Here is a 13,391-nt window from a genome sequence, read left to right on the forward strand (position 1 = left end):
TTGTTTTGAGATTGCAATTTAGTGTATGATGCCTAAACTCAACTGAGCCTCTAGTTGGTATGTTATGAATAAAAGAATAAATGAACATACTTTAGTTCTTAATCCTTGAAAGCAAGATGTCAGGTTGAGACAAGTAGCTATGTAATTACAAAGAAACATTTACTTTTCTTTCAACTCTTCTACAAAATTAGACATCTTTCCCATCTGTAAATCAACTTTTGATCTTTTTCTTAAAAAGACACAGCACTTTTTCAGCAATATAGGATAAACACACTAAAAAAAAAAGGTAGACTTCTCAAAGAAGTTTAATGTTTAAAAAAAAGTGCCAGTATTTCGTCTACGTGCATGAGCATCTCAGGATTTTAATTGTTTTTAATTCCAGGAGGGTAATGATGTATAAACATTTTACAAATCTGAGCTCAGAAAACAATGATTTGAATAATCTGTGCTTTAATGGAAAAATGAAACATTAATTTGTTTAGTTTCTCATACAACATGTTTACTAAACATTTCAGTGTCAATAATTTCTTAAGATTGTAACATTTAACCTTGTGTTGGAGCTAATACCAATTCTAGCCATGGGAGTATGTTTTGGACTTTTTGAACAATTTTGAGTAAAATGAATGTCATTGTCTTTAAATTGTACTTGGAGCAAAGACAAAGAAACATCAGCTCATTCTTTCCAACTAATAGAACATTTAATGATGCAATTTTTATTACATTATTTTAAGGCTATTATCATAATGTTAAATATTCTTGTTTTTTTGCTTCCGTCTGTTACTAAAGCTCAATACATCATTTCTGAACATTATTAATTTTCACTTAACTTAGATTTAAGTACTGAATTTTTAACTTGGGCTCCAGGAAAAATCCTGAAAAATAAAGATCAGCATCTAGCATGCTTTTCCTATTCTTTCACCACAAATTCTCAATTTGATATGACTTATCGTGAAATCTGTATTGGGAAGTATAGATTTCTAAGATAACTTTTTGTAACTAAAAAATAATTTCCTGTGCATCACAAGGGGGATTAAAAATCACCAAAGTACTGAAGGAACACGTGCTTTGATTATTATTCCCACCTGTTTCTTTTTTATTATAAAGTGGCAATTTGTACCATCATTAGAAATGTACATTAATGTATAAAGTTTTGCATTCAAATCTCTTTATTTTTGATTACCTATGACTAAAGACCACAAATCAAATAAAAACTCTGTATAATATATCCTTATTTCAGAAGCATATGTATATATACACATATATATTTGTAGAACAATCCACTGTTTTAAATGTAATTTTGACTTAAAAAATGCTATTTACAATTTTATGACAGAGAAATAACCTCAGCCTTTTATGGTATTAAAATGGGCAGGGAATTTTTATGTTTGTGTCTCATCTTGTGCAGATGAAATTAAGCTATATCATGGAAAACCTTCTCGAGAGCAAGGCCTTGTAGACTAAGGTATGAGGGTGAAATCGATTTGCTATTTCTGGGTCTATGTTTTAAAAAAATTACTGGCAATGTAGTCATACTTACTTCTTCACCAAGAAATCAGTGCTCCCAAATTAGGAATTCCAAACTTTTCAGTATGCAACCTTTAAGTCTTTCCTTGTCCTTACTCTTGTGTTAATACTCTCATCTCCCACTGGTGGCACCGCAGGACCACCAATCTAGATATTAGATTGTTGCTATTTTATTAAACAGAAGAGTCTTAGTTCTTTTAAACAAGCTTTCTGAATTAGAATGAGGCCCATAAAGCATCACATTGCATTACATTGACATCTCTTTATTGCGCCAATCCATAATGGCTAAAAATGTGCTATTAAATTTGTATGTAAATTTCAAAGCCAAAACGATTACTATGAGAATAGGATGGCTTGCTGCTCTCCAATTTGCAGAAGCACAAAAGTCTCTGAATTAGCAAATGGAACTTCAGCTCCATTTGTTTCTATACTTTATTCTGCAAGCTTAAAAATCAAGTAAGGTATATTGACCAGAAAGCTATTTTGTGAGACTCTCAAAAGTTTTGTTTTCATTCTTAAGCTCATTGATTTTGAAACTTATTCCAATAAGAACTCAGGATAAACATATCTTAATTTATATCTGCGTAGCCAATTGCAAAGCATTACTAAAAGCCATATTTTTTCCTGGGAAAAATCCCAATGCAACTCAAAAAAAAAAAAAAGCTTATTTTACTTAAAAAGGAAAAGTGATGAATGAATTTAAGACCCAGAAATCAGAACAATGAATATCAAAGAATTATACTTGAAATAAGCCTGAAAAACAAAGTACTTAAACTCAATCATATTTTTGGATGAAGTTGGATATTATATGTTTATACATGGTAATATTTTTAAAAACTCAGTGAATACTGGCATATTCTATTAAAGGTTTCATGTACTTGAGAAGTAAGCAGCAGTTAAGCAAACATTCACCCTTTGCTCTAAGCTACATTTTTTTGTCAGGTTTATGTGTAAAAGAAATCAGGTTTCCAATTAATTCTCTGAACTAAACTGGAAATAAGACAAAGCTAATTTCCAAAACATTTTACTGCAGTGAACATTTGCTTAACATAATACAGAGAAAAACAATATACAAATTGTGTGGGTAGAATTTTTTCTTAACTGCTATCAGGAAGGAGACAAATGTGAGTCTAGATGATAAATGATGAATAGCCACTGAAAACAGAGGGAGGAATTTTGTTAGTGATTCATATCTCTATTTTTTTCATAACAAACTTAATTAAATATATTTTGTCATGAAATCATAATTGTAATTGATTTTTATGATTTGCATCAATTGTGTTATTTATGAAACCATCATTTTACTGATGAGTGTGTATGTGTGTGTATCATCACCACAAAAGCTCAAGTCATTTCATGCTAAAAGAGCCAGTGTCCCATAGTGTTGAAGTTTCTTTTTTATTTTTTTCAAATAAAATAAGCTTTGTGCTTGGGATTTTTTTTCTTTTTTTTTTTGGTTCTGGTAGTGACAGGTGTATTTATAATCAAGTTGAATCAAGAGTGACAAGAAGAAATACAGCTAGAGTTGTATTTTTCCCCCAAGGGTATTCTTTTCCTAGAAGAGCAAGTCCATTTCTAGAAAATTTAAATGTCTTTATTTGTTACTTTCCAAATATTTTGGTTAAACAAATATCTCTTGCAAATGTGTCTTCAAAATCTTTGCCTACATGCATACCATTTGTTCTTCCCAACTGCTGAGGGAAAGTCCTTTATTTCATTTTCTGCTAACCTCTAGATAACAGAAATAGGATACCTGGTGAAGGATATGGTCCACTATTGAAGAATAATGATTGTGTAAAGTGAGGGAAACTATATTGACCTTGAAATACGGCAACCAATGGCAAGGTTTGAGGTGAGGGCCTAGAGCTTCTGCAAAGTGTATATATTTTAGGGAGTCATATTTGGAACAATACATGCTGGACAGTAGAGATATAGGAGAAGTTACATGCTATGTCTTCTCATTGATAATATCCATAAATCTGCATACATTTTTTAACATTCTGTTTTGTGTGTTTTTTTTCTTTAAATTTGGATGTCTCTACACCACTCCTGATTTGTAGGACTAAATACATCTATTTATTCCAATTCAAATTGTATAACATTTATTTCTTTCTTGATTTTTAAAAATACTTTAGTATTCTTAACTATGTATGTGCCTTCTCTTACACTGAGTTCTTTTTTGCTCCTTTCAGCTGCTCACACAATCCTGTCTGTTGGAGTCATAGCTGCTAATTCCATATTATTTCTCTACACCCCTTGAAAATTTAGTGCATTACTGGTACCCTTCTGTGTTCTAGGAAACAAACGAATTGCAAACTGGACTTGTAACAGGATCATACATAGAGCAACAAATTAGCTACTGGCTTTGTAAGATAGTAAGTTAGGAATTTCACAGTCATATCTCCAAATTTCATGGCAGAGTTTAAAAAACAATCTAAGACTGTGGTAAGGTACAAAGGCAAATGCAATTTGCGTTGACTAATTTCCTAGGACTTATTTCCTTATGTAAAACCCCTGTTCTTTCTTTCCTGCCACAAGACAGGGTACAAAGCTTTCTAAAACATGCTCTCACATGCTCTCAGGTGTCCACACCTGAGACATTCCTTTGTGGATACTCTCAAAGGTGTCCACAAAGCAAAAAAATCAGACCAAATGCTAAGAGCAAGTAACGTACACCTCACCACCTGGACATGGCACTGGCAAAAGTCACTTCAGCATTAGAGCAGTAATGTTTTTGAAAAATTACTAAAAAAAAAAAAAAAGAACTCCGGAAATAATATCTTTGATAAAAATGTTATACTCTAGGATAATTTGAAATTATTTTTGTGAAAGAATTAAATTCATTAAGGCTATTCGATGCCATACAAGATTTTCCTTTTACATAAAACAATCTTAAATTACATCTCAAAAATAATTTCTTACACTTTTCTTGATGATAAATGGTTCCTGGCTATATATTTTATAGGTATTAACATAGTTTATAATTTGGAAATGTTCAATTTTATGGTTACAAAAAAAATCCTGCAAACAGAATGTAATGGTGTGTCAATTCCAGATGCCCAAATAAAATACAAAATCAAGCAAAACCACACATCGCAGCATTATCATGAGTTTAAGCTATTGAGTACATAACATCAGTTTGTGAGTTCAATTCTCCAAATCCTTTCCTTTAAAGTAGTAAGTTTATTTCATCTTTATTAATGTCTTCATTACAATTAGCCTTCTACTAATAACAATACAGTTTCATTTAATATTTATGGAGTTCTGATTTATTTTTTCCGTTGCTTTTAAGTGTGCTAATCTTTGTGCACGTTAATTTTCTACCACATTGCAACAAGCAAGCTTTGGTTCAATTTTCTTGTCCTACACAAAGGAAGATTTTGAGTGCAGAATCTTAGCCACTAGGTCTTGCATTGTCATTTTATTTTCCTCTCCTTGGGTGGATTTACTGGAAGGAAATGGGTAAATGGGAAGGAAGGGAAGGGGAAGGGATGAGAGAGGGAAGAAGGGGAGAGTTCTCAGCTATGTTGAATCTTGATTCACAACTTTGCCTCCATTCATGGTTGGTGTTCCAGAACTTTTCCTTGAACGCCCTTGTTTTTCTCCAATTTCATGTAGTGATGGTTCTCTGTACATACACACTGAAAGGCAAAATAACAAAAATTACTTATGGCAGTGGACATAAATTTCCTTCAATAAGCTTTTCAAATTTGATTTTGTAATATTCTTCACTCTCATCACAAGCTCTTCTTCTCATTATAAAAAAAGTTTTAACTTGATAATCAGTGAATACACTTAATTTTCTTTCAGTTCTTTCAGTCACAACCTTTTAAACTTTTCTTGAACTGCAGACATTTAAGTAAGTTGTTTCTGTTCTCTCATAGATAAGGCTTGAATCTTTACAGTTTCCTAACCTAGAAAACAGGATTTTCATCCAGAGTCAGAGGAGACATGGGAAATATTTCGCTTTTTGGTCCTTAGTCTGCAGTCTAATTCGGGTAGGTAAAAAAATATTTATTTACATGTTGCTAATCTTTACCCTACCATAGGAAATATAATGTATCAAACTGAAATATTTATTGCCATTTCCAGGGCATCTTATGTAAAAAAATAAGGGAGGACAGAGAAAAGGAAAAAAGATGAAGCAATTTCCCCGACTGCCCTACATTTAGCTAAAGTAAGAAACACAGTCCGTGACTTTGTAGTTTTTCATCAATAGGGAACGTGATTATGCAAGCATGAGACTTCAGTCCATATCTATATAAACCGTTCTTTTCTCCTCTATTGTCTTGTCTGGCTGTAAAGTTCAGTCATCTGTGAGCCATCATGGCTATTCCTAGATAATTGTTTAGAAAGAACGATGTTTTCAAATTATTCAAGTTATTCTTACAAAACACATTCATTCAGCTTCATTACACTCTTGTGAAATAGACAAATGTGACTAGATAAGAGTATATGATATGTCTCAGGTAAATATCAGGAGTTACTTTTATCCTCGGCTTAGGAACAAACAGGTATCTCCACCTATTAAACCATCATTACAAAGATTTGATAATTTGAATGTTACTTCCAACATCAAATAGCTTCCTCCCTTGAACTTTGAGTGGTTACCAATTTGCGAACCATGCTACCCGGATCCACACCCTGACTCAGCCATCTCCTAGCCTTGTTAATTTGGACACATTTTCATAAATGAAAAATAGCATGTTTATGAAGATTAAATGCCTTGCATATAGCAAGCACCAAAAAATGTTTATGAAAATTAAGGAGCTGATTTCTTTGTGAGCATTTTGAATAACAGATCTTCAGAGAATATAGAAATAAATTGTTTTGGCTGAAAGTATTCTAAATCCAAAACTAGACTAAAACAGAATTTAGAATACAAGTGAGAGTCTCCTGAGACTGGTTCAGTGATGAGGAGACAGATTTCTTCCAACATATTCTATTACAGAACTTCTTAAATGTTACTGTACATGGGAATCACCTAGGAATATTGTTAAAATGCAGATTATGAATCAGAAGGATTGTAGTGAGCTTGAGAGTCTCCATTTTAAATAGATCTCAGGTGATGTTGATGCTGATAAAACCCAGACTACACTCTGAGTAGCAGAAAATATATGAATAAAATATGTGTGTCAAGGCTGTTATGTAAATTAGCCACATATATTTTAATGAGATTTAAAAATATTTCAATTACTGCACGGATGGCTCTTCCAACATCCCCAAAGGACTAAATGCCCTTGGCTGAAGTAACAGAGTATACAGAGGAAACCAGCTCAGAGAGTAGATCATATAATTTTCAAATGACACAAGTAAGTCATTCAAGTTTGTCTTTCTTCTTCTTTTTATGTTTCAACAAATAGAAGATCCTTAGGGAATATCTTGCCAGAATCTTGAAGTTCCCTAAGTCTAATGGTGCTTACCTCTCTTTCTATTATAAAAAAATTAAAAACTCCAAAATTAAAGCATCGTTTTTTATTTGTGCAAAATACAACCATTTACATAAAACTGCTCAATGCACAGGGGAACTCAAGAAGCAACGAAGTGATTTAGCTGGAACGCTATTCATATGATCCCATAAAATAGTTCTTCCCAACTCTGTCATCTAATCAGCTGTGAAAACTTACACATCTGCAGGTCACACCACAGACTGCTAAATCAGAATCTCAATGAATTTACAAAAATCTCCTTTTTTAAAAATAATACATTTTGGCCTGCAAATCCTTAAGCTTCATCTGGGGATACTTGAGGAACAAATTTTCTAATTTTCATTAAAGTGTATATTTTTATCTTTTTTTTTTTTTTTTTTTGAGACGGAGTCTGGCTCTGTCGCCCAGGCTGGAGTGCAGTGACGCTATCTCAGCTCATTGCAAACTCCGCCTCCCGGGTTCACGCCATTCTCCTGTCTCAGCCTCCCAAGTAGGTGGGACTACAGGCGCCCGCCACCATGCCTGGCTAATTTTTGTATTTTTAGTAGAGACGGGGTTTCACCATGTTAGCCAGGATGGTCTCGATCTCCTGACCTCGTGATCCACCCACCTCGGCCTCCCAAAATGCCGGGATTACAGGCGTGAGCCACCGTGCCTGGCCTAAAGTGTATATTTTTATCATTTTTTAAGCTGAGTTTCTTAGAGTTGTAATTTCCATTTTAGTTTTTTATGCCACAGATTCTACCCAAAACATTCACTTGGACTTTTATCTTTTTTTTTTCTATTTCTCACTTGCACATAAAATACTTCATTTGTGTCAACACACAATGTTACTGTTATAATTACTGCTGCAGATAACTTTTCCAGTAATTTAACCCTGCTGGCCATCCTTATATTGAGAGGTATTGCAAATTGACATCTGAAAATATACAGTGTTTCAAAAAGACCAAAAGTCACCAGTGCCACAGCAAGATGTAAAATTTGCTCTTTTTCTCATACAACTCAATTTCTAATTTCCCAATCTTTGCACTAAATGCAGTAATAAAATTAAGGGTTTTGAAAACCTAGTTCATGTCCCAGTTAGAAAATGACAAGTAGAAGGTAGGTTTTCCAGTTCACTGATAAAAACCGCCCTCCTCCTCAATAAATCAAATAGGTATTTGAATTTCTATACTTCTGTTAACCAAAATAAAAAGATGTTCGGAGAAAGCAAACTAAAGTTATTCTAGAAATTGCATGCAAATACAAATACAGAGAGCAAAACCTTGGTCAAAGCAATAGATTAAATGTAATTTCTTGAGCATTAATTTTCATTGTTATTTACAGGACCTAGGATTCAGTCATATATCTAAGAAGCTGACAAATCAAGGGGAATAAGTCTCAATCAAATTTCTGAATTACAACGTAATTAAAAGACCATAATCCAATTAGAAAGCAAAGAAAGAATAAAGTACCTCCCTTCAGTAATATAACTGCCTTACTACCATCCATAGTTGCATTAACACTTAATGACTGCTATTCTGAATGTACATGGGAAATAATGAAACAAAATTGAGGAAGGAAACAAGGCATAAGTGTTCTCTAAAGTGCATTATATGTGCAAAATGTAAACGAAAATCACCGTGATGTATATAGCAGCCTCAATGATAATTCCTTGAATAAAACTATCATTTCAGAGTATTCAAAGCAATTTTAAATTGATTAACTAAATTTTACAATTATAACCCAGTGAATATAGTAGGTGAGAAATTATCACCCCCATTTTTTTTAAATATAAAAGAAATTAAGCCACTTCCATAAAGTCAGATAGTGAGTAGTGGCAGGGCCAGGATGAATATTTAGGGTTTCAAGGTCCTAGTTAAGAGTTTTGAATAAAATCAGAAATACCATAATTTATCCAACAATGTAAAATGACTGACATATCAGTGTTTGAATTCTTATGTCTGTATGTTAATCAAGATTTAAGTTGGCTTTAACTTCACTAAATATTCCTAAAGTCATTCAGAAATGGTAATAAAAGAAAACATATGGCTGTTATAAACAAAATCAAAAAAGAAAGTAACAAGAGTTGGTGAGTATGTGGAGAAATTGAAACCCTTATTCATTGCTACTTAAATGTAAAATGGTTCAGCCACCGTGGAAAATGAAATGGTGGTTCCTCAAAAAATTAAATACGGATGTACCATATGATCCAGCAATTCCACCTGTAGGTGTACACTCAAAATAAATGAAAGCAGGGACCCCAGCATCTATCTGTACATCCATGTCCATAGAAGGATTATTCACTGTAGCCAAAAGATGGAAGCACCAAAATGTCCATTGACAAATGAATGGGTAAATATAATGTGGCCTATACATATAATGAAATATTATTCCGCCTAAAAAACAAAATTCTGACACATACTACAACATGAATGAACCTTGAAGAAATTGTGCTAGGTGAAATAAGCCAGTTACAAGGAGCCAAATATTGATTCCACTTATGTGAGATACCCAGAGTAGTCAAGTTCACAGAGGCAAAAAATAGAACTGTACTTGCCAGGGGCTGGGGAAGAATGGGGATTTCTTATTTAATGAGTACAGAGTTTCAGTTGGGGAAGATGAAAAAGTTCTGGAGTTGGATGATGGTGATGTTTGCACAACAATGTGAATGTACTTAACGGCAATGAAACATATACTTAAAAATGATTAAAATGGTAAATTTTGTATTATCATATTTTACCACAATTGAAAAGCAAACAAACAAACAGCTTGTCCTGAATTGTCCTGGGTATAAGGTATAAGAAGTGACTATTAAAGCCAGAGGTGTTCATTTGCATAGGAAGAGCCAGCAATTCCCCAATAATAAAAAACATTAGTTTTAGAACTGTATTAAGGAAGAGAGAGTTGAGATATAACTGAGGAGGTACAGGGCGAGGAAAAGGATAGAGGAATCTGATGAAAATATTCTAGGACTGTGCTGCCTAGTATAGCATCCATTTAGCCATATGTGGCCACTGAGCACGTACAATGTAGCTAGTCCTAATTCAGATGAGACACAAGTGCAAAAATAAACACTACAGGACTGGGTAAAATAGGGAGGTGATGACGACTAAGAAGGATAAGGCTAATTTGTGTCAGAGCTTGCTGAATTCCAGGCCAGAAAATTTAAACCGTGAACATCATATATATCAGCCTCAATATGACAGCAAATGAAGAGTTAATATACTTAGTTAATTAAGTGATATGATAGCAGATGAAGAGTTAATGTCCATCCGACATGAGTGTATAAAGAAAAATCTATTAATTCCTTTATGTAGAAAAATGTCTAGGTTTACGTGATATGAGTACAACTAGTCAGTATAGTCAAGAAAAATCATTCAAACTGAATGTCACTGAGTGAACTCTGTAAGGAATGGCTGGCAGCATTTGAAACTTTTATGAGTTGTTCTGGTGCTTTGCAAACACAATCACAATTTCGTAGGAATAAATCGAGCTGAAGTCCCACTATGGGTATAGGGCCCACTGCTTCACTGCTTATCTAATATACCCAGTCCAAGTACCATAATTCTGAATGCAATTGAAAGGTGAGGTTCATTTGGGCAATCTAAAACATGTTCTTTTGTTTTGGGGGGAGCTTAAGAAGCCTAAACAAACAAAAAATAAATTAAGAATTACTAATGTCATTGCTTCTGGCCTTCTGGCTATGAACAAGTATGGAGAATTACTAATACCACATAGAAAATGGGAATCACATGTACTTTATAGTAAAATTTATTCATGATCTTATATAAATATCAGTACTGGAATCTGGAGTTCTGCTATTAATTTCTAATCACATACTATTAAGCAATTAGGGGAAACCTTTAGCAAGTATGTCCAGAGAACTGTCTAGGCTCTGACCTTCAATAGCTACATGAATTCTACAACTCTTAAACTGTGGTTCTCAAATTTTTCTTATCCTATGCCAGATTAACTTTCTCTCTTCCTAATAATCAGATCCTTATTATTAACCAGAAAGATTCCTAGTCCCTTGATTTGTAGTAGCTCGAAGTGCAACGTATTTCAAGAGGGACTTTTTCCAACTCTTTCTGCTATAATGAGCAATATTATTTCACCAGGAATAGATTTACCATGCTTTAGGAGGTGCTAGAATTTTTTTTAAATCTCTTTTTTTTCTTCAAAATTTTTTTTCCTGTTTCCTCTGTGTTATGCACTGGAGGCCACTTCAGCTATGAGAACAAAATTTGATATTTTAGTTCTTATGATAAGCAGTAATTTCTAGACTGGAAATAACATGAAAACAAAACAAACAAACAGAAACTCCCTATCTTTCTTGTCTTCCCAGTTCCCCAATCCTGTTTCACAAAAACTCAGATTCAGTGGCACTTCTCATATGAAATTGGAAACAAATCCTCTAATTTAGACAATATGGGATGTTACTAGTTAACTATGTCTCACTCAGGACCTTGGGGCAACACTTGTGATATAGATTTTATTTTCAGCAGGTATGATGTTATAGATAGTACTTAATATAAAACTGATTTAAACTTTGTTTCTCTCTGATTGCACTTGATACTATTTTTCCAACACAGTTTCAGTACCCAAATTTCAAGGATGTTCAGTGTCCTAAAGATGCAAGGCCTGCAAGATAAATAAACAATGTTATTTCCCTTTCATCTGGCCTGCAAGATAAATAAACAATGTTATTTCCCTTTCATCTGGCTTTTCTGGGTTGTCCTTGATCAAGCCGCTTGCCCTCTTTCTATTCATCTGTCAAGTACATAGAGTAGGAAAAGAAATATTTGCTTCCCTCACCCCAGGATATTTCTGAGATAAAATATCATTGTTCCTCTAATCCATGTGTCATCATAATAGTTTTGGACAAATGGTAAAATACGATCATGTTTTGAAGAGGAAGCATTTCTTTTTGGTTCTTCTGTACTCTTACTTCAAATCAAAGCACACTCTTATTTCACTTCTTTTCTTCTTATTTTTCCTCTATTCTGACTTACATTTCAATTTTCTTCCTTCTTCTTAATGTTTCTTTCTATTCATGCTTTTGACTTTTCTAGAGCTATCGTAGATTAAAACGGAGAGATTCAACCCAGCTTTCTGAGTGAAAATAAGGTAGAGATTTGGTGCGAGAGTGTTCCTCCTTATTTTCAGACACAAGGACAAGCAAGTTTCTAATAACACAGCTCACAGTATGTACTACTTTAAAGCACAGTATTTACTAGGAACCAGTTTAACCCTCGAATGTCAGCAGAATGCACTTGTGAGATAGACAGTAGTTACCAGGTGACCCAGCACAGTGAAGGTTTTGATTTTTAACAGCTGTCTGAGCATGCGCTGACCATGTAGCCATAGAAAGCCCTGCAGTTCTGGTAACACAAATACAATGCAACACTTGGTCAGAACAGGACCATAATATATTGACTCTGTGATGATATATGGTATTTGTTCTATTTATTTAATTCTTGCTTCATTTTAAAGTGAAAAATTACACTTTTAGAAAAGAGAAATGTGAAATATATATCACTGAGCTTTGAAGTATTGTCAAAAACAATCCATTTTCTCTTTGTAGGATTAGGTATGGATTTTTTCCAGGGCAAGCTTTCTATTTAATATTTTTCTATTACATTCTTTTCACGGGTGCCTGTGTTGCAAATGCAGTTATCAGAATATGCAGGCTTCCCTTGCCATCGCGATGGCTCAGATTCCCCTATTTACAACTTCTAACATTCAACAATAACTTCTATTTTAGTTATAAATTTCTTCTGAAAAAATTACAGTGAAACAATGACTTTCTTAAAAGTATGAAAAAAGTAAAATCTTGGGCATTGCTGTTATTTATAAAGCACACAGCTATAATAAACCGGGTGCCAAGTACCATCCTATGGGTACTCTCCTATTAAGCATTAGTCATCCTCATAATAATATCTAACATTAACTGAGCACTTACTATATGCCTGCACATTATACATACAAACAGTTTTTTAAATGACCATAAAAACAGATACTTTTAGTGGCCTGTTTTACAGTTGAGTAAACTGAAGAACAAAGAGGGTAGCCTGTCCAAAGTAATATAGCAATACAGGGCAGTCAGCTGTAAAATCCATTTGAGATTAACCCTGGTGCCCCTGCTCTAAGCTGATAGCCTAACAGTTGAGTATGTCTAAATATGCTGAAAAACATAAAACTGTTTTGACTGGTCGTAAGTCAAACCTTGACCCCAAACCTCATGGTTGTACACAGCACTTTCTGGAATTCTACTACATCTTTCTGGTCAATCGGCTCTCTCATGCTTCGCAAGTTACTTATTTCACACCCTCCCCTTGTACCTCAAGCTTCCAATACCACCTCAGCCCCTCCACAGACTCAGGAAATAGACCTGCCTGCTTTTCCCTTTTTTCTTTCTTTCTTTCTTTCTTTCTTTCTTTCTTTCTTTCTTTCTTT

At 33.8% G+C, this 13,391-nt stretch overlaps 1 protein-coding gene across 5 annotated transcripts in view; it reads right to left on the reverse strand.

Moving 5' to 3' along the window:
• Positions 1-430: 430 nt before the first annotated feature.
• FGF12 (fibroblast growth factor 12) overlaps positions 431-13,391 on the reverse strand; it is a 586,299-nt gene continuing 573,338 nt past the window's right edge. For all 5 annotated transcript variants that reach the window (XM_055382161.2, XM_019024508.3, XM_019024507.3 and 2 more), the window contains one exon: positions 431-5,165. In XM_055382161.2, the coding sequence (XP_055238136.1) occupies positions 5,047-5,165 (119 nt within the window). In that variant the 3' untranslated portion in view covers positions 431-5,046. The remainder of the gene's footprint in view (positions 5,166-13,391) is intronic.

This window comes from Gorilla gorilla, chromosome 2 (genome assembly GCF_029281585.2).
Source record: "Gorilla gorilla gorilla isolate KB3781 chromosome 2, NHGRI_mGorGor1-v2.1_pri, whole genome shotgun sequence".
In the NCBI taxonomy this organism is placed as follows: Eukaryota; Metazoa; Chordata; class Mammalia; order Primates; family Hominidae; genus Gorilla; species Gorilla gorilla.